General features: G+C 67.2%; 3 protein-coding genes across 6 annotated transcripts; all 3 read right to left on the bottom strand.

Annotated features, from left to right (window-relative positions):
- Window positions 1-134: 134 nt before the first annotated feature.
- Window positions 135-4882, bottom strand: ATG101 (autophagy related 101). Of its 3 annotated transcripts, none has more exons than XM_082299105.1 (3): window positions 2366-4882; window positions 1437-1725; window positions 135-973 (listed from the first exon to the last, which is right to left on the bottom strand). In XM_082299105.1, exons 1-3 carry the CDS (start codon window positions 2380-2382, stop codon window positions 569-571), a joined length of 711 nt encoding a protein of 236 aa, XP_082155231.1. In that variant the 5' UTR covers window positions 2383-4882; the 3' UTR covers window positions 135-568. The 3 variants fall into 3 exon arrangements, with proteins under 3 accessions (XP_082155231.1, XP_082155233.1, XP_082155232.1); XM_082299107.1 differs by lacking the exon at window positions 2366-4882 and adding an exon at window positions 2307-2357; XM_082299106.1 differs by lacking the exon at window positions 2366-4882 and adding an exon at window positions 2010-2291.
- Window positions 4883-5001: 119 nt separating this feature from the next.
- Window positions 5002-10587, bottom strand: NR4A1 (nuclear receptor subfamily 4 group A member 1). 2 transcript variants are annotated; one of them, XM_082299104.1, is made up of 7 exons: window positions 10529-10587; window positions 7437-8242; window positions 7068-7197; window positions 6802-6953; window positions 6450-6652; window positions 6196-6374; window positions 5002-6105 (listed from the first exon to the last, which is right to left on the bottom strand). In XM_082299104.1, the coding sequence occupies exons 2-7, from the start codon at window positions 8238-8240 to the stop codon at window positions 5849-5851; spliced, it is 1725 nt and encodes a 574-aa protein (XP_082155230.1). In that variant the 5' UTR covers window positions 8241-8242; window positions 10529-10587; the 3' UTR covers window positions 5002-5848. The 2 variants fall into 2 exon arrangements, with proteins under 2 accessions (XP_082155230.1, XP_082155229.1); XM_082299103.1 differs by having other exon boundaries at window positions 5002-6374.
- Window positions 10588-13936: 3349 nt separating this feature from the next.
- TAMALIN (trafficking regulator and scaffold protein tamalin) lies at window positions 13937-18081 on the bottom strand (the record flags this gene model as incomplete). The annotated part of the gene is made up of 8 exons (XM_082298976.1): window positions 13937-14731; window positions 14810-14876; window positions 14956-15022; window positions 15093-15186; window positions 15268-15370; window positions 15724-15778; window positions 16194-16243; window positions 17941-18081. The coding sequence occupies 8 exons, from the start codon at window positions 18079-18081 to the stop codon at window positions 14307-14309; spliced, it is 1002 nt and encodes a 333-aa protein (XP_082155102.1). The 3' UTR covers window positions 13937-14306.
- Between the last annotated feature and the right edge of the window lie 1490 nt (window positions 18082-19571).

Genomic DNA, 19571 nt, shown 5'->3' with positions numbered 1-19571 from the left:
GGGGTGGAGTGGGGACCCCCAGCCCAGCCCCTTGGTTTTGGATGTGATGGGGGACCACCAGCTCAGCCTCAGCATCCACTTCCCCCGTCCCACGGCCCCCAGCCCCCACAGCCAGGACGTGACCAGGCTCCATGTGAAAGCAGAAACACTTTATTTTTGGGGCAGCTCTGGCCCCCCAGGGACAGGGGTGACACCGGGGGACAGGTGGTGATAAGGGACATGGCCAGCACTGGTTGTGTGGCACCAAGTGTGCTGCAGAGGGGTGGGGTTCGGGTGTCACCCTGACCCCCAGCACCCTCTGTCAGGCTTCAGCACCACTCTGAGCTGGTGCCACAATGCCCTGAGGACTCACCCCGGTCATCAGCCAGGCCGGAGCCACCGAGCCAGTTCTCCAGGATGGACAAAACCTCACGGCATAAACCAAGGAGCAGCAACCCCCAAATTACAGGCTAGGCCAAGCCCAGCTCCTCCCAGAGGCTTTTTGGAGGTGCAGGAAGGGATCCAAGCAGGGTCACTGTCCCAGAGAAGTGCCACTGCCCATGGTGGCCCTGCCTGGGTGACACCAGCCCTACAGCGCCAGTGTGTCCTTGATGAGCCGGCGCATGGTGGTGGTGACTGAGGTGCCCAGGGAGTCCGTGATCTGGTAGGAGATCTTGTACAGGTAGGGCTGCACGTCCTTCAGGCTGGTGTCGAAGACATTGTCCACCTCGGACTGGGTGGGCATCTTGGGCAGGTACTCGTGACGGTTCATCACCTCCACGATGTTGATGATCTTCTCGCAGAGCTTCTCACCCACCTTCTCGCGGCAGATCTGCCGCTCCTGCTCGTTTGCCAGGTTCACCACGTTCACCTTGATGGTCCAGAGCTCCCAGGGGATGCACTCGTCCGAGAAGGGCCACCGTGACTTCTTCTTCTGGTAGAACTCTAGGGAGATTTGCCCCATCCCATCGGAGCCGGAGCCACGCAGCGCGTCCTGCGTGACAGCGTGCGGTTCACGAGGGAGCAGGGACTGCCTGACCCCTCCTCGGGCACATCCCATTGGCTTTTACAGAATCACTGAATGTCCTGAGTTGGAAGAGACCCCCAAGGATCATGCAGTCAAACTCCTGGCCCTGCACAGGACACCCCAACAATCTCACCCTGAAGCTCTGGCAGCCTTGGGGCCATGACCAAATCCTGGGGAGCTGTTCCAGTGCCCAACCATCCTCTGGGGGAAGAACCTTTTCCCAATATCCAGCCTTCCCTGACACAGCTCCATCCGTTCCCTCGTGTCCTGTCACTGTCCCAGGGAGCAGAGATCAGAGCTGTGCTAGGGATGAGCCTCCTCTCAGTCTCCTCCAGCTGAACAGATCTCGTGCCCTCAGCTGCTCCTTGTATGCCTTCCCCTTAAGGCCCTTTACGCTCCCATTTTCATCCCTGCTGGCTCCCCCCTTTACCTTGAACTCCCCGACAGCCTTGCGGAGGGCGCGGTCGAGCTCCTCGGAGGAGACACGGACGTAGGCAAAGTCGATGAAGTCGCAGTCCACGTCCTGGGTGCCCACGGTGCCGATGGAGTAGGTGCCCTCCTTCTTGTAGTGGAACTTGCCGGTGCTGCGGTGCAGCAGGACGGTGTGGAGCACGGCCAGCATGGCCTCCTCCACCTGCCGCCCCTCCACCGACACCTCCAGCACCTCGGCGCGGCAGTTCATGGCAGGGGCGGCGCTGGAGGGGGCACAGCAGCGGGTGCTGAGGGGACACAAGGGTGGGTGGGGGGTGTTGGCTGCACCCCTGCTTGGGTGACAGCCCCTCTGCCAACTCCCCTGTGTGCTGGTGTCCCAGTGAGTGCCCCCCCAGAGGGACCTGGCGTGGCCCTCCTGGTAATCCACAGGGACCCAGATGTCCTGATTTGAGTCCCTCATGTGCCACAAGGATCCAGGCGTCCTTGGTATAGGCCCCCCGTAGCCCCACAGAGACCCAGATGTCTTGGTCTGAGTACCTCACATCCCACAGATATGGACCCTCCCACGCACCTCGTAAAAGCTCGGGGCGTCCAGGTCTGGGTGTCCCGCAGGGATCCGGGTGTCCACAAGGACCCAAATACCCCGCTCTGGTCTCCTCACACCCCAGGGCGGTATCCCAGTGTGTGCCCGCTCACCTCACAGGGGCCCCGCGGACCCACTACAGGCCCCTCAATATCCCACAGGGACCCAGATGTCTTGGCTCGAGCCTCTAACAACCCAGAGAAACCACCTCAGTCTCCCTCGGAGCGCCTCAGGTTCCCTCCAGGCTCGAGGCCCCGAATCCCCCTGGGCCCCCGGGCCCCTCACCCCCGCTCCCGGTCCCGGTCCCGGTCCCGGTCCCGGTCCCCGCCCGAGGCCGCACTCACCGCCCGGGCCCGACCATCTGACGGCGCGGAGGAGGGAAGTGGATCGTCCTATCTGCGCAGGGGATCAGAACACCCCACCGGCCACCTTAGCGGCCCTTCCCGTCATATCCGCCGTGTTCATCACTCTGAACTTGACTCGGTTGACACTGTGCCCCTTCGGTGCCGTTCCCGGCCGCGGAGCGTCTCCCGGGGGTGGAATCGCCGTTCCGAGTGCGCGGATTCCCCTCTCCCCGGTTTGGTTCGTTCCCAAGGGGCCATAGAGCTGCAGTGCCGCAGCCCAGAGCGGCTCAGCGGCTCCATTGCGCCCCCTGTGCTGGAGGCTCCGCGGCGGTACTGCAGCGGGGCGGGCGGTCCGGTGTCCCCCGCTGACCCCCGCGGGGACACGGCGAGAACGGGGCGACACGCGTGGGGACAGGGGCCACAGGGGCACGGGGGACACCTCTATGGGGACAGAAGGGACACAAGGATATGGGACAGCAGGGCCGTGGGGAAATGAGGAAAGGGGGACATAGGGACAGATGGACACAAGGGACAGAGTGACACAGCGATATGGGGACACGGGACAGATACTGGGTAAAGGGACATGAAGAGTAGGGGGACAAAGGGACAGTGGGATGGCTGGATATGGGGATATGGATGGACATGGGAGACACATGGATATGGGGACACAGGGCACAGGGGATAGTGGAAACAGCGACGTGGGGACTTGGGGGACGCAGTAAGAGGGGATGGATGGACATGGGGACACAGGGCACAGGGAATACTGGAAACAGAGACCTGGGAATATGGGGGATATGGGAATAGGGGGATGGATGGAGAGACACGGGGACAGTGGGACGGATGGACACAGGGAGAGAGGGATGGATGGATGGATGGATGGGCAGACATGGGGGACACAGGGAGTGGGGACATGGGGATTTGGGGCACTGATCGGCCACGCTGCCATGGGGACACATGGCCTGGTGTAAACAGCAGCAGGAATGTGGCCATGACGTGTCACCGGGCGGGGAGCCGGGCACACACCGAGACACCTGCGCAGCACACACCGAGACACCCGTGTCTGTGCCGTGCAGCCCCGGGACCACCGGCGTGGCCGGAGCTGCCCACGGAGCTGCTTTTACTCGGCCCCGCTGGTACCATCCCCGTCCCTCCTGCAGCAGCCCCTGCCAAGGGAAAGGGGACAGCGATGAGGACAAGGTGGGCAGAAGCCGGCCCTGAGCTGTGGGGAGGGGACGGAGACCTGCGGCACGGCCATTCCTGCTCCGCAGCCGGAGCAGAGCCACGCCGAGCCGAGTCGTGCCGTGCCGGGTGCCCACCCCGTGCCCCCTGCGTGCAGCTCCGCTCTTCCCCACCCCGACTCCCGTTCGCGGCCCCGCCGTGCGTCAGCGCTGTGTCCATGGCGGGGGCGGCGGCGGGGGGGACAGAGGGACCCTTGTTTTGTGTCACCGCGGGGCGCCCCCGGCCCCGCGCCTCAATGTGGCCCTTGTTCCGCACCGGCCCTGGGTGTCCCCGTTAACGTTTGCTCCGGGGCCAGGCTGTCCCCAGCAGGAGGAAGGGGACAAGCCGGGGGACACATCAGCCGCGCGTGTCACCCCCCTGCCTTGGAACCCCCGGCTCCGTCCCCAGCTCCCGGGATCGGGACCCCAAAACGCCATCACCCACCCCCCCCCCGCCAGGGCTGGCCCTGCCAATGGCCACGTCCCCGGGAACACGAGCGGGGGACACGGTCACGCTTCCCGGTTATTTTGGGGAGGATAAATCAGGCAGGCGACAGGTGCGGGGCCGCGGCAGCCGCCGATGAGTGACGGTTCAAGGGCAGCGGCGTGGGCAACGTGCGGCTCCGGCGTCCCGGTTGTCCCCGGCTCCGGAGCCCCGGCTGTCCCCGGCTCCGGCGTCCCGGCTGTCCCCGGCTCCGGAGCCCCGGCTGTCCCCGGCTCCGGCGTCCCGGCTGTCCCCGGCTCCGGCTCCGGCTCCGGCTCCGGCTCCGGCTCCGGCGTCCCGGCTGTCCCCGGCTCCGGAGTCCCGGCTGTCCCCAGCTCCGGAGTCCCGGCTGTCCCCGGCTCCGGCGTCCCGGCTGTCCCCGGCTCCGGCTGTCCCCAGCTCTGGAGCCCCGGCTGTTCTTGACTTTGGCATCCCGGCTGTCCCTGGCTCCGGTGCCCCAGCTGGCCCCAGATCCACCGACCCGGCTGTCCCCAGCTCTGGCATCCCGGCTCCGGAGCTCCAGCTGTCCCCGGCTCCATCGCCTCGGCTGTCCCAGCTCCAGCAGACTGTTTTTTTCCCCAGCTCCAACGTCCTGTTTTTATCCAGCCCAAGTGTCCCAGCTGCCTCCAGCTCCGACACCTACACTGTCCGAGCCCCGGCTGTCACCAGCTCCGGTCACCAGCTCCGGTCCCCAGCTCCGGCTGTCCCAGCTCCAGTGTCCTGTTTGTTCCCAGCTCCAGCCCTCCGCCTCTCCCCTTCCCCGGCGTTCTGGCTGTCCCCAGCTCCAACATCCCCACTCTCCCCAGCTCTGCCATCCCGTTTTTCCCCATCTCCAGCGTCCCAGCTGTTCCCAGCCCCGTCGCTCTGTCCCCCCTTCCCAATCCCCCAATATTCACTAACGGGGAGCACACACAACAAAGGTCCCGCTCAGTGGCTCTCGTTGTACGTACAAGTTTATATACAGAAAATGGCCAAAAAGAGGGAAACGCAGAAAAATATATATAAAGGGGAAGGGGCCGCGGTTGGGGGGGCCGGAGCCACCCCTCGCCCACGCCCCCCACTCTGTACAGGACCCGGCTGGCGCTATTTACATCAGGGGCATTTTTACAGGGGAAGGGGGCACTGCACCGGCAATGCCCTCGGGGAAGACGGCACCGGGGCTGCTGTGGGGCTGTGCCCTGGGCCGTGAAGGCACATGGGGCACCCCCAAGGGTGCCCCCAAGAAGACTCAGGCATCTGAGGGGGGACCCAGATATCCTGGGAGTGATCCAGAGGGGATCCCAGGCATTCCTGGAGTGATGTAGGGGTGGTCCCAGGCATCCCAGGGGCGACCTAGGTGTGCCCAGGGGGTCCCAGGCATCCTGTGGATGACCTAGGGGGGGGGTCCCAGGCATTCTGGGGGTGATTCAAGAGGGGTTCCAGGTGTTCTGGGGGTGATCCAGGGGTGTACATAGGGTCTTAGGGATGGCCCGGGGAGGTCCCAGGTGTCTCAGAGGTCATTCAGGAGTCCACAGGGAGGTCCTGGGCATCCCAGGACTGATCCAGGAATGACCAGGGCCAGTTCCAGGCATCCTGGGAGTGACCCAGGGGTGACCAAGGTGGGGTCCCAAACATCCCACAGTTGATCTAGGGGTACACAGGAGATGTTCCAGGCATGCCAGGGGTGACCCAGGAGTGCCCAGGGGGTTCCCAGGCATCCTCAGACTGAATCAGGGTTGCCCAGGGCGGGTCCCAGATGTCCCCAGGCAGGTCAGGGGCTCGTGGCAGCCCCTTGCCCGGGACTCAGAAAGGCAGAGTGTCCATGAAGATCTTGTCAACGATGGGCGGTGGCGGCACCAGGTCCTCCAGCTTGAGGTAGAAGATGCGCTGGAGGCCCTGGGTGCAGAGGCTGCGCAGCTCCGGCAGCTTCCCCAGCAGCTTGGAGAGGCAGCTGGAGCGCCCGGGCTCGGCCCCTGCTGCTGCCACGTGGTCCTTGAGGCAGCCCACGATGCGGTTCTGCAGCTCCTCCACCCGCTTCGGCTCCTTCAGCCCATGCCGGTCTGGGGTTACACACAGGGTGTGGGACCGCGGCGACAGACACGAGGTGGGGATGGGGACAGCAGCCAGCCTGGAGCTGGGGGGGGTCTCACCTGTGATGATGACGAGGGCGGCAAGGCAGGAGAAGGAGGGGACATCGACACTCATGCGGTGCAGGCTCTGGGAGAACTCGAGGATGGCGTCGATCCACTCTCCGAAGCCGCGCACGCACTGCTGCCGGTGCAGCACCACCCCGTTGCAGAAGATGAGTTTCCCTTCCTCTGGCTTAGAGCTGCCAGCACAAATCCAGGCGTCACCCCTCGGCACATCTCGGGTTCCCCCTGCTCTGCGCTGCCCCGGGGCTCACCGGTATGCCAGGCGCAGGATGAAGAGCTCCAGGAAGGCTGACTCCAGCAGAAGGTCCTGGTCCTCCTTGGGCAGCTCGGAGAATCCCTGGATCTTCTCAGCCCACTTGCGGATGACGTCCATGGAGCCGGTGAGCAGGTCATAGAACTGCTGCACGTCCACCGAGTCCTCCTTCTCAAACGGGCGTGGTGCTGACTCCTGGAACTGTGACGGGGATGGGTCAGGATTGGGATGGGGATGGGATCAGGATCTGTTGATGGGGATGGGTGAGAAACTGGGATGGGGATTGGGTCAGGATCCAACCCCAGCCCTGGCATGATCTTTGGGAGGGCATGGAGTGGCACTGGCCCTACCTTGGAGTAGTCGAGCTTGGTGGCACTGGGGATGGAGTCGATGTGTGCCCGCACCAGCGAGGTGATGAGGCTGACGGGGGACGCATCTGGCGGCTGTTTGGGCTTGGAGGGGAGACGGCCCCGCCGCCCTTTCAGGCTGTCGGTCCGGACCACTGTGGTTGGGACTTGCAGTGAGTGTGTCTGTCCTCAGTGCAGCCTGAAAGGCTGCAGAGTGGGGACTCCCCACTCCTGCTGGGTACCCCCCACCCAGGATGGGACCCTGGTACCTTCTTTGACCATGCCGACGGCCAGGCACTTCTGGAAGCGGCAGAACTGGCAGCGGTTCCTGCGCCGCTTGTCCACAGGGCAATCCTTGTTGGCCAGGCAGATGTACTTGGCATTCTTCTGCACTGTGCGCTGCGGGTGGGGAAGGAGCGGCTGAGCTCAGCCCGGGGCGCCGAGCTCCAAACAAAAGCCCTTCTGTCCTCCCCTGCCTCCCGCTCCAGCCCAGCATCCGGCTCCATGTCCGTGGGGAGGGCTCCATGGCCGTGCTCCCTGCCCTGCCCCTCGCTGGGGCACCCCGCAGCATCCTCCTGCTGCTGCAAAGCATTGTGGGAACATCCCGGCAGCCCGTGTTGAGTTGGGGGTCCCCTTACCTTGAAGAAGCCCTTGCAGCCCTCGCAGGTGCGCACGCCGTAGTGCTGGCAGGACGCGTTGTCCCCGCAGACGGCGCAGCGACCCTCGCCCGCCCCGGGGCTGCGCACCTTGGTGGGCGCCAGCGCCGGCCCCTCCAGCAGCGGGGAGGTGGGGGCCAGGGGCAGCCCCGCGAAACCCCTGGCAGGACCTTGGCTCGGGGGGAAGGCGTCCGTGTCCAGCAGCCGCGGGTCCACACAGGGCGCGGGGCCTGGCTGCCCCTTCAGGGTCACAGGGGACCCACCTGGGCTGGGGGCTGGGGGGCCAAAGGCAAAGAAGGGGGGCTGTGACCCCCCGCCCTTGGCTGGCTCTGCCCAGGGCTGCCCACCCTCGTAGTTCGGTAGCGGTGAGTACGCCCCGAAGGAGCCCTCCCAGCCTGGGGCCTGTGGAGGCTGGAAGCCTGGCGTGGCGGGCGAGGGGATGGAGCAGGGGCTCCCGTAGCAGTCCGAGCCACTGGAGGAGAGGGCCTCGTCCGGCTGCCCACCGAAGGCGCTGGGGTAGCAGCCGTAAACCTGGAAGTCCTCCAGCTTGAAGGCGGTGGCGGCGCTGGACTGGCCGCTTGCTGGCAGCTGGTAGAGGAAGGCGTCAAACTCGCCGGCGTAGCCCTCCATGAAGGTGCTGAAGCTGGGCAGGGCAGGGGCGGCCGCCAGATCGGCTCCAGCCACTTCCATGGGGAATCGGCCGCCTTCAGGGCTGAGCAGCTCGGCCGGGCAGCGCTCACAGGGGCCAGTGCCCGCGGTGCCGTACTGTGCCTGGATGCAGGGCATCTCTGTGGGGAGAGAGGGGTGTCAGCGGGGACCCTGATATCAGCCCTCCGTCATCCAGGCAGAGGATGGAAACAGGGTGGGAACCACGGAGATTCCCCTCGTGCTGGAACTGGACCCCCATAGCCACTGGCTGTCTGGTGGCGGCCACCACTATCCCTGGGAAAGGTCACGGCACAGCCAATGGGTACAAAGGACATTCCCCAAAACGCTGGCTTAGCAAAAGCCCCCGAAAGGGAAGGAGGGAGGAATGTGGCCAGCAGATTCCCAAGCCCTCGGGCTGGCTGAGGGAAAACAGAGTCAGGGCTGAACTAGGTTTTGAGGATCCCACTTCCCCCATAACTCCTTTTGGGGCTTTTCAGGAACATCAGTGCAGGCAGACCTCCAGGTGCAGGGGGAGAGGAGCCCACCCTCTGTCCCTGAAGCCCCCCGGGGCTGTGCATGGACCCGGTGAGACACAAGACAACCGGAGTCCCATGTCCAGCTGAAAGCCAAGCCAGAAGTGATCCCAATGGCAAGCCGATAATGTAATTCATCTTGCAGACCTTTAAAGGTCACGCTGTGCTGGCCCCCAGCCGCGGTCCTGGCACGGCCCTGCTGCCAGAGCACCCGCCGGCCCCCGGATTCCCCCAGCCAAATCTGGGCAACTCTCGCGGGCACCAAGAAAGCCGACACCCGCCAGAAGCTGGGTTTAAAAATACCCAGCGTGGGTCCAGCTCTGGCACCCATGGGGTGGCACCAGCCCCCAGCCCACTGCTGGCGTCCCAGTGGAGTTTGTGCGTGTCCGGTTTGCGCGTGGGTTCAGAGGGGACGATGACCCCCCAGCTGCCTCCTGTCCCCAAATGAAGCCGAGGGGACCTGAGGCCGTGCTGGGGACACGGCCCCGGGGGACACTGTCTCTGCCAGTGGGAGTTTTCCTTGCCTACACGAAAACCCCGGCGGATGCAATGCCTCGACCCTTCCCGTGGTCCCGGTTATTTGAACGCTTTTGCTCTCACCCACTCACTGACAGCATTTGGGGTCCTCTCTGCCCTGTTTCCCCAGGGACTGGGCACAGATTCCCGCAGCAGCCTCCGCGCTGCCCACGGCCGGGCTCTATTTGCAGATTCCTCGTTTGGGAGCGCAGGCAGCTGCCTGTGCCCAGCCCTGAGGCTGCTGCCTGCACGGGCGGGTGGCAGCCGCTGGCACCGGGCCCCGGGCCGCGGGCGGGCGAGAGCAGCCGGTGGCACCGGGGGTGGGCGACGCTGCCCACATCCCTGCCGGCACCTGCTGCCCGGTAATGCCATGGCGGCTGCTGCCAGGCCTGCGTGGGCAGTGGGGGGTTTGCCTGCACATCCCTGTTTCCACTGCCAGGTCCTGATGCTGCCTGCACATCCCGGCTCGCAGCGCCGTAATCCCCGTATTCCCCGTGCTGCCCGCATGCTCCTGCCTGCCCAGCTGCTGCCCACTCCAGTTCCATGACCACTCTGCTCAGGGATCCCGGAGGGATGCCCGCTATGGGGTGACTCTGCCCCCCACAATCCCCAGAGACGGGGTTTTCCTGCACGTGCAGCTGGCCCCGGTCGGGGTGCCACGATGGGGGAACCAGCCCCGTTCCCCACAGTCCTAGTAGCGGCTCCCGGTCCTGCACAGCTCCTCACAGAGGAGTGGGTGGTGTCGGGCTCTTCCCGGGACCCCCGGGGCCGGGATTTCTCGCTCTGCCAACTCCCGTCTGGCGCGCGAGCCCCGGCTCTTCCCTGTGCTACCGGGACTCCTGAACCAGTTCCTCCCGGTGCCACCGGGACGCCCGATCCCGTGCGCCTTCCAGCGCCACGCGGGACGCCCGACTCGGTTCCCCCTGGTGCCACCGGATACCCCCAAGAGGCAGTCCCGCACAGCGCACACCGCCCGGTCCCTTCCACCGGGATCCCCGACTCTCGCCGGTGGCACCGGGAGTTCCTTCCACAGTATCCTTCAGACACGCGAGCCCCGGCTCCACCCGGTGCCATCGGGACGCGCGACCCGGTTGCCCGTGGTGCTGCTGGGACACCCGACCACATACACCTTGCAGGACGCCCACGTACATGCGCCCTGAGCCCCCGGTGCCACCGGGATGCCCGACGCAGATTCCCCCGGTGCCACCTGACACGCCCGATCTGAATCCCTCCGGTGCCGCCCGGCACGATCGGTCCTGTTCCCCCTGGTGCCACCGGGACACCCGACCCCGTGCACCTCCCGGTGCGCGCAGCCCGCCCCCACTTCCAGCGGGACCCCCGCCCCCGGTGCCCCCCGCATCCCGGTGCCGCCCGTACCCGGCTGCCGGCGCGGCGGCGCTCCGGTTCCTGCTCCTGCCACCGCCGCTCCGCGGGCTCCGCCGGGCTCCGGCCCCGCCACTACTTTCTCTTAAGCGCTCGGTGACGCGCGGGGCGGCGCGGGGCCGGTGACGCACGGGGGGGGCGGCCCCGGCGGGGGCGCGGCCGTGACGCACGCGGGGTTCCATTGACGCACCCGCGGCCCCGGCTAAAAATACCCCCGCGGCCCCGGCTAAAAATAGCTCGGGCGCCCCTCGCTCCCCCACATATCCCCCCCGGGGCTCCGGGGCCGCCAGCGGGGGGAGGGAGGCCCCGGTGTCAGGGGTATCCCCAGGGCCGGTGCCCCTTCAGTATCCGCGGTGTCTCCTCGCTGCCGGTACCCCGGGGCTGGCATTCCCCGGTGCCTCCATCCCGGTGCTCTCTCGCTGCTGCTATTTCCGGTGTCCCCTCGTTGCTGGTACTCCGGTGCGCCCACCCTCGGTACCCCCTCGGTGCCGGCATCACTTAAGTCCCCGCCCCCGGTGCCCTCTCGGTGTCGGTATCCCCGGTGTCCCCTCGTTGACGGTACCCTGGTGCCCCCATTCTCGTTGCCCTCGGGGTGCCAGTATCTCCGGTACCGTTATCCCCGAAGCCCCCTCGGTGTCGGTATCTTCAGTGCCCCCATTCCCGGTGCCCCCCCGGTGCCGCTCTCCCCGGTGGTCTCCCCGTACCCCCGGTGCCGCTATGCCCGATGCCCATCTGAGCCGGTATCTCCGGTGCTCAGCGGCGCCGGTACCCCCGGTCTCCTCCTGCTCGGTGCCCGGGTGCGGGGGGAGTGACGCGGGGTCCCGCCTCCGCCCGGTCCCTCGGGGAGCCCCTGGCCGGGGCGATGGAAAGAGCGGCGGCTGCTGGCGGGCGCCGGCGCCGGGAACAGCGCCCGCGGGCTGGAAAGATGAGCTCAGCCCGTGCAGAGCCGGGCCGGGTCCGCGGGAGGCCGAAGGGTGAGCGGAAGGGACCCAGAACTTCCCAGTACCCTTCGGTGCCACGCCGGTACCCCCCCAATACCCGCCGGTACCATCCCGGTACCCTCCGGTACGGCTCCGGTACCTCCCGCGATGCCCCCCGGTACCACCCCGTATCTTCCCAGCCGGTACCCTCCGGTACTACCCCGGTACTCCCTTGGTATCTTCCGGTACCGACCCGACACACTTCGGTACCAGGTCGGTACCGTCCCTTGCCGTACCCGCCGGTATCCGCTCTCGGGGACAAACCGGGGGTCCTGGGGGACCTGGCCCGCTGTGCCCGGGTTGGCAGCGCCCCCGGGGTTGGCGGCCCCTTTCGTTCTTCTCCATTAGTGCCCGCTGCAGCGGCAGAGCCCCGCGGTACCGTCCCACCGGGGGAATGGAGCCACCCTGAGGCCAGTGCCCCGGTGCCCCGGGAGCCGCAGCCGGCGCCGGGGGTGCTGCCGGGATCCCCGGTACCGGGACCTTGCCTGGCCTCACGAAACCCCGGGCCCCGTGAGGAGCGGCGGGGGCGGGGGCAGCCCGGCACCAGAGGGGCCCGGAGGGCTCACGGGGGTATCAGAGGTGGTGGCCCGGGGGCGGGCGCAGTCGCCGCCTCCTCCCGTTGCCCATTACCTCGCTGCGGCCCCGCTTCTCGCTGGCGCCCGCCCCCGACGGGGTTCCGTGACATCACACCTGCCCGCTGACGTCACACCTCGTCACTGACGTCTTGGGGATCCCGCGGCACCACCGGGGCCGCCCCCAAAGGGATCCCCCGGGCTCGGCGGGACCTGCCGGGGTCCCTGCAACACGCGACGAGCAGCACGGCCGGTGCCAGCCCGGGGATACGGCCGGGAGTCCTCGGGACAGGTCCGACAGCGGGGTCCCAGAGCTCTCGGGGGTCCCAAAGGCACCGGGGGCACGGAGCGTGGCGGCTGCAGCCCCCCGCATCCCTCGCTTGGTTGCGGCGCTACCGGAGGCAGGAGGGTGACACTGGCAGCCCCCGCACCCGGGATTAGCTGTACCCCGGGAGAGGTCGCGGGGACTGCGACAGCCCCGGGGGAGGAAACCCGAGCCCAGCCACCCTGGCAAGGCCACGGGGGTGCAGGGGGGACCCCTGTTCACACCAGCCCCAGGGATCCACCCCGACACCCGGGTGGGGACGCGGGGATACAGTGGCCACCAGCCAGCCCTTCCCGAGCCCCGGGCGGGCGTTGGGGCTTGCAGGGTGCCCATGACCGGGCGGTGATTAGCCGGTGCCCACGGCCGGCGCTGGCTCCCTGCCCCGGGCCTATATTTATCGGTAATGACAGGCTGCTCCGGGGCGTTCCCGGTCCGTACCCCGCAGCCTTGGCCCCCCGGCCCTGCCCAGCTCAGCCGGTGCCACGCGTGACCCCGGTGTCCCACGGCCACCTGCCCATTTCCGGGCACACGCAGCCCCAGGTCGGGGCTATAAAAAGCTCAGCATGGGGTGGCAGCTGCGACGGGGGGACCCGCTGTGGCTTTGACAAGAACGGGGTGCTCCGACCCTGGCAGCACGCGGGAGGATGCCGGGAGCTGCCGGGGCTGTGGGAGCCAGACCATAAATGTCCAGCACGGAGCCGAGCTGGAACAGGGACAAGGTAGGAGAGTGTGGGGGAGCCAGCAGAGCCCCCCACCCTCCACTCCATGGCGCACACACCCGCAGTTTTGGGGTTCTCACCCCCAGGTCTTCGGAGAGCAGACACCCCTGGGATCCTGGGGTGGGGGAAGGGAAGGGGAGGGGGGAGAGCTGAGCCATGGGACACTCCAGGACCTGAGAGCTGGGGTTCCCAAATACACAACAGCCCAGCCAGGGGGGAAACCGAGACACGGAGCAGGGGGCTGGGGGCTCTCGGTGCCCCACGGAGCACCCGTGCAAGGGAATCGTCGTGCAAGGGAATCCCTGTACACGCAGCGGTGCTGCAGCAGCAGCTGGGGGGGCTTTGTGTTCCCCAGCTCCTCTGGATGCTGCTTCAGTGGCTCTGGGGGACACTGAGGCAGGGCGTGGGGGGACCCCCGTGCCCGTCCTGCGCGGGCACCCTGTCCCCCGCGGGCGGAAGGGCTCGGGGTGGGACCCGCTTCCCGCCGGCTGCCGGAGGAAACGGGGCAGGAAGGGCCTGGCCGGGGCCCCGCAGCGCCGGGACGTGGCCTGCGGCACCGGGGGCTGCAGCAGGCGGGGGGACACGGGGAGCCCCCGGGAGCTCACTCACGTCCGAAGCGACATCAGTTGGTCACCCCATGGCCACCCTGCCCGGAGCCCAGCGGGGAGGCCCAAGGGGGCAGTGTGGGGGCTATGGGGGAGCTGCAGCCTGGTGGGGTCCCCCAGGGACCCGGCCCCCCCAGGCACCCCATCCTGGTGCCCATGGGGCTCTGTCCCCCCTCAGTCACAGCCACACATCGCTGCAAATCGTCTCTGTATTGGCGAGCACCGACGTGGTACAACAGCCCGGGAGGAGCAGGGGGTGGGACCCCCAGAGCCCCCCTCACCTGGGGAATGCGGGGCTCCCCCGGCGCTCCCCTCCAGGGAGGAAGGCAGCCATTCCCGAGAGCAGCGACAGCTCCGTGAGCCGCCTCACGAGGGTCCTCATGTCTGTCCCTTGGTGTCACGTCCGTCCCTCAGTGTCACAATCCCCACGGCCCGGGGGAGGGGGTGCCCAAATCGGGACCCCTGGGGCCAACCCAAACCTCCTTCCTGCAGCCCCCAAGGATGGGGGCCGGGGGAATGAAGCTCCTCGCAATAAATAAGTGAATAGTCCTGGGGGGCCGGGGGCCGCCGGCTAGAGGTGACTCTCCTCCTCCTCCAGCGCCCGGTTCAGACCCGGGATGAACTTGAGCAGCCGCCGGCGGAAGCTGCTGTGTCGGCCCTTGCGGGGAGCGGCCGCTCCCTCCCCGGGGTCCCCGGCCCGGGCCCAAAGCCTCCCCGCAGCCCCCGGGCCCCCTGCACACTTGAGGCTGGCGCTGCGGGCCAGGGCAGGTCGGGGGCGCGGTGGGGGGGGCGCGGGACCCCCGCTGTCCTCATCCTTGTCCTTGTCCCCATCCTTGTCCCCATCCAAGGAGCTGGAGGAGGCGAAGACGCAGGTCTGGTACAGGGAGTCATCGCTGCCGCTGGCACGGGAGGAGCCCCCCGGCAGTCCCTCCCCCTGCAGGCACCAGCGGATGGACTCCAGCGTGTCGTAGATGCTGGGGTCCTTGGCCACCACACCTGGTGGGAGACACGGGGGTGTCAGGGGGGCCGGGCAGTGCCCCAAAGCCCTCCTGCCAGCCCCCGGCCCCCACTCACCCCGCACCAGCCGCTGCTCCTGCACCATCAGCGAGCGAAACTCCCCCCACTTCTCGTAGAGGGTTTGCTGCGGGGAGGGTGAGGGGGTGAGGACTCCGGTGGAGGGGGTCCCCAACCCCCCGTGACCCCTGCCAGTCCCTGCTCACCTTCAGGTACTGCAGCCGGGCCTCCAGCTCGGCCCTCCGGATGGACGTCCCATAGAGCGTGTCGAGCCTGTGGGTCAGCAGCTGTCAGTAGGGGGGGGCTGCATCCACCCAGGCCCCCCCTGCGCCCCCCAGCTCACCGGAGTACATTGCCTGAGCTCTTGATGATCTCCACGATCTCGCGGTGCCGGATGCCCTCCACGTTCAGCCCGTTCACCCCCGTGATTGTGTCCCCTAGAGCACGAGGGGAACACGGGTTCAGGGACGCTGGCCCCCACTGCCAGGGTCCCCCCGGCTCCCCCAGGATGTGCTCACCAGCCTTGAGCCCCGCGGCCTCGGCCGGGCTCCCGCCGTGCACGCGGCACACGAAGGTGAACATCTCCACGCTGTTCCTGTCCTGGTGGTGCAGCCCGTAGGTCTGGAATGGGGGTCCTGTGAGGGGCATGGGGACACCCCGACCCCCAGGGACCCCCCAGCAGCAGCCACGGGGCAGCAATTGCGGTGTTTAATCGCTCTGGGGTGATACGGGGCAGCACTCCAGCCCCTGGGAGGGGGGTCTTGCCCTGATGGCTGCACCCCAGTGTGCCCCCCCGGCTGCCCCCACTGGCACAGCCAGGGGAGGTTCAGTAACACGGCCCCGCTAAAAATAACCCTGAGCTCAGAAACAACTTAAAAATACCCTCGATGCAAAGCAAGGTGCAGGTTGGAAGGGTGAGGAGCAGGGTATGGCGTGGCCGGGCATGGCCGGGCTCGGATCGGCTCAACACCCACCTGGATCTCGAAGCCGAAAGACTCCTCTGCCTTCTTCTCTAGCGTCACCACCCTCCTGGGGACACAGGGATCAGGGACAAGGCAGAGCCCCTGGCACACCCAAACCCGCCCGTGCAAACTTTGGGCTCTCCTCAAAATGCGCCTTTGGGGTCCCCAAGGACAGGACACCTCTCCCTAAAATGGGATTCCCCCCCTGGTCCGCAGGGATGGAAGCCCCCCCAGTTTGCCTTGGCCAGAGTCCTGTCACTTATCCTGTGGGTGCCAGGCAGGATCCCCACAGGGTCTGGGGTGTCTGAGCCCACCAGGCAGCTGTGACCCCATCGTTGCTCTCACCTGCCGCAGGTTTCCCCATAAAACCCCCCTCACTCCCAGCACTCCTGGGGCCTCCAGAATGGAACAATGTCCCAGGGCCAAGCTCCAACCCCCTGGGACAAGGACCCCAACCCCACTCCTGTGTCCCCTGTCCCTACCTGTGCTCCTCCGGGGACTGGCTCGGGGATGCCCACTTGAACCCTGCGTCCTGCGGCAAAGGAAGAGCCATCAGCGGGGAACACCCGAGGGGACATCCCCCCCCTCCTCCAGGGACAGCCAAAACAGGGTGTCCCACCAGGACAGCACCAAACCCTGGGGGAGCACCGTGCCAAGCCGGCACCGAACCAGCACCCGGGTGCCCCCCGGCCGGCTGGGCATAACGGGGCTTTGATCGGTGCTCAAAGGCACCCTCAGAGCTGCCCTGCGCTCGCCCCACGCTTTGACGTCAACTGCGCCGCACCCACCCCACGCCATGCTCGGAGGGGCCCCGGCACAGAGGGGCCCTGTTGTGGTCACAAAGTCGGGTTTTTTCATGCAAAATCCACCCCCCCCCCGGCCCAGACAATGTCCCCGTTGTGGCAGGCGCAGAGGCGTGGGCGGGTGGAGGGACTGGCCGGGCAAGACAGGACCCTCACCCGCAGGGCAGGAGGTGACAGGGCTGTCCCCAAATGCCCCTCTGTGGCTGCTGGGCTCCCAGTGCAGGCAGTGACACCATAAGCTGCCCTTTGAGAGCGGCACATGGCACGTCTTGGTGGCAGCCGGGTGCCGGCGGTTCCCTCTGTGCCCTGCCACACGGGTGTCACCAGCCCCGCGGGTGTCACCAGATAGTGACCGACCATCCCAAACACATCCACGGGTGCAGAACAACCAGAACTGGGTGTGTTCACCATAGGGAAAGTTGCTGCCTGTCACGTTGGGCCCCACGTCACCACAGTGACGGGAAGGAGACGTGGGAATGTCCTGGACCCCTCAGGGACATGTCTTGTGGTGGCCTTGGCCGGTGAGTGGGAGCTGGGCCACCATGCATATCTGGGCTGTGGCAGTGCAGCCGTGAGGCCACTTCTGCTCCGGATGTCGGCTCTGCTCTCGCTTCCCCACAACACTCAGGAAGCACCACGGGGCCGGGGGGAGCGCCAGGGCGGTGTCAGTCCCAGCGCCACCACAGAGGGGCTTTCCTAGGGGCCCCATGTTCCACCAAACCAGAGCCGGGGTACCCTGTGACCTGTCCCCCTGCCCTTCTCACAGGACACAGTCCCAGGGGGGCCGTGGGGTCACCCCTGTCCCAGTGACAGAGCCACGTACACTGGGGTGGGGGTCTGGCCCTGCACCCTGAAAGCTGCAGGGCAGGACATGGAGAGGGATCAGGACAGGACGTGGGGCCTGGGGGGACACTGGGAAGGGGCAAGGGAAGACACCTGAGAGAACGTAGGGAGGGACCTGAACAGGACGTGGGGCTTGGGGGAAAAGCCAGGGTGGGGGTACAGGGGTAATACCGGGGCAGGACGTGGGGAGGATCCGGGACAGGATGTGACGCCTGGGGGGGACAATATGGAGCGGGACGGGGACACTGGGAAGATGCTGCGGCAGGATGGGACAGGGTGAGGAGATGCTGGGGCAGGACAAGAGGCTGGGGGCGGTCACCGGGGCAGGATCGGGACACCGGCGCGGGATGGGGACACGACGAAAGCTTAGGCGGGCCGCCGGGGCAGGACAGGGAGACCTCGGGGCGGGACAAGAGCTCAGGAGAAGACGGCGGAGCAGCCCCGCAGGGCGCAGGGACCAGCGGCTGGGCGCGATGGGGACACGGCGCAGCCCCGCTCCCCCCGCGGCGCCGGTTCCCCCTCCGGCCCTGGCGCACAACCGGGGGGCACTGGGGCGGCTCCCCCGTTCCCCCCGCAACCCTACCTTGCGTACGCGGGGCAGGGTCCCTCCGGCCGCCGCCAGCGCCCGGTAGAGCTCGGCGGGGCCGGGGCTCTCCGGGGCCACCGCCGGTGCCTCATCGTCCTTCGGCCGGAGCCGCCGCCGCCGCCGCCGCCGCAGGGTCATGGCCGGGCCGGGCGGTCCCGTGCGCCGCTATATGGACCCTGGGGGCGGGGACACCGCGGGACGCGCCCCTTTTGGCCCCAAACCGCACCCACTTGGGCGTTAAACCACGGTGGATTTGTGGCTTGGCCACGCCCCGTGCCGGGGAGCCTGTGCCGTGTCCGGCGTGTGGCCGGCACCGCTCCGGTCCCGGGCCCTGAGTAGGGATCACGTGGAGGTCCAGTGAGGGGCCCAGTGTGAGGGTCCTGCTCGGGGACCCCATGGAGGTCCAGCGTGGGGTCCAGCGCGGGGGTCCGTTGGGTGGGGTCCAGCAGGACGGTCCTATGCAGGGTCCTGCTTAGGGGTCCCGGGGGATCCAGGGGGAAGGTTCTGCCTGGGGTCCTGCTCGGTGACCCTGTGGGGGTCCAGCAGGGGGGTTCAGCGTAGGGTCCTGCTCAGGGACCTCGTTGGGCGTGGGGGTCCAGTGGGAGGGCCCTTCATGAGGTTCTGCACAGGGATCCCATGGGAGTCCAGAGCGGGGGTCTGGTGGGAGGGTCCTGCGTGGGCGCATCCTCAGGGACACCACGGGGTTCAGCGTGGAGGTCTGGGTGCTTCTGTGGGGCAGTAGGAACCTGGGGGAGGTGGTATTCTGGGGGTGCAGGGCAGGATGCTGCTGGGGTTGTCACGGGAGGCACTGTGGGGTGCCACGGAGGGTTCCCGGGGATCACCTCAGGGATGATTTGGGGAGAAACCCGTGGTGTTCCGGGAGCAGAAGCAATGCGGGGCTCTGCTGCTCCCCGACAGCTGCCACCACGTCATCCCCAGGCCAGCAGCCGCCGCCAAAGCCGCATTTGGGAGTTAATGGGAGGCAGGAGCTGGGGCAGCGGTGGTCACAGCCCCCGGCCCGGCTCCCAGCGGGGGCGGCCGGAGGGATTTAAACTGTTGCTGCACGATCTGTGCCTGCGCTGAGCTGGGACACGGAGGGAAGAACAATTCCCGGAGGCAGCCGCGGTGTCTGCTGCGGACACGTCGCGCGGCTCCGGCAGCTCCTCGCTGCGCCCCGGCGGGAGGCAACGGGAATTTTCCAGCTGGAGTTGAGAGCTTTGCCCAAATGTTTGTTTAAAATTTGCCAAAAAAAATGAAGATTGTAACAATCCCGCTGGCGTTCCACCCAAACCTCCCGCCCACAGCCTGGCCTGGGGTTACCAGGGAGGCAAATTTGCTCCAGGAGCAGAACTGCTCCGGGTTGGAAGTGCTGGGGAAAGGATGGGATTGAGCCCAGCCCCGAGCCTGAGGCACCAAACCACTGGGAATGAAGAGCGACACCCCATCTTGTTCCCAAAATCTGGTAATGACTTGGCTCCTCGGCTGAAGCCATCCTAGACTGTTTCTCATCCCATTTCCTAGAGGAGCAGACAGATTTTGCTCTAAAATCCCCCATACTCTCATCTCACTGCTGCCCACGTTTCCAGGATGGGGCTGGATTTTCCTGGGGACTGCAGCAGGAGCTCCAG

The sequence above is a fragment of the Coloeus monedula genome (genome assembly GCF_965178545.1).
Source record: "Coloeus monedula genome assembly, chromosome: 30".
NCBI lineage: Eukaryota > Metazoa > Chordata > Aves > Passeriformes > Corvidae > Coloeus > Coloeus monedula.
Note: the sequence above shows the minus strand (reverse complement) of the source record. Positions and strands in the feature narration are given on the sequence as shown.

Coding starts and splice junctions, on each gene's coding strand:
- ATG101 (XM_082299105.1), bottom strand. Junction 974..1,436: donor AGGCTGTCGGGGAGTTCAAG/GTAAAGGGGGGA, acceptor GCTGTCACGCAG/GACGCGCTGCGTGGCTCCGG.
- NR4A1 (XM_082299103.1), bottom strand. CDS start 8,240: ATGCCCTGCATCCAGGCACAGTACGGCACCGCGGGCACTGGCCCCTGT. Junction 6,954..7,067: donor CGTCGGCATGGTCAAAGAAG/GTACCAGGGTCC, acceptor TCCCAACCACAG/TGGTCCGGACCGACAGCCTG. Junction 6,653..6,801: donor CCAAGCTCGACTACTCCAAG/GTAGGGCCAGTG, acceptor TCCCCGTCACAG/TTCCAGGAGTCAGCACCACG.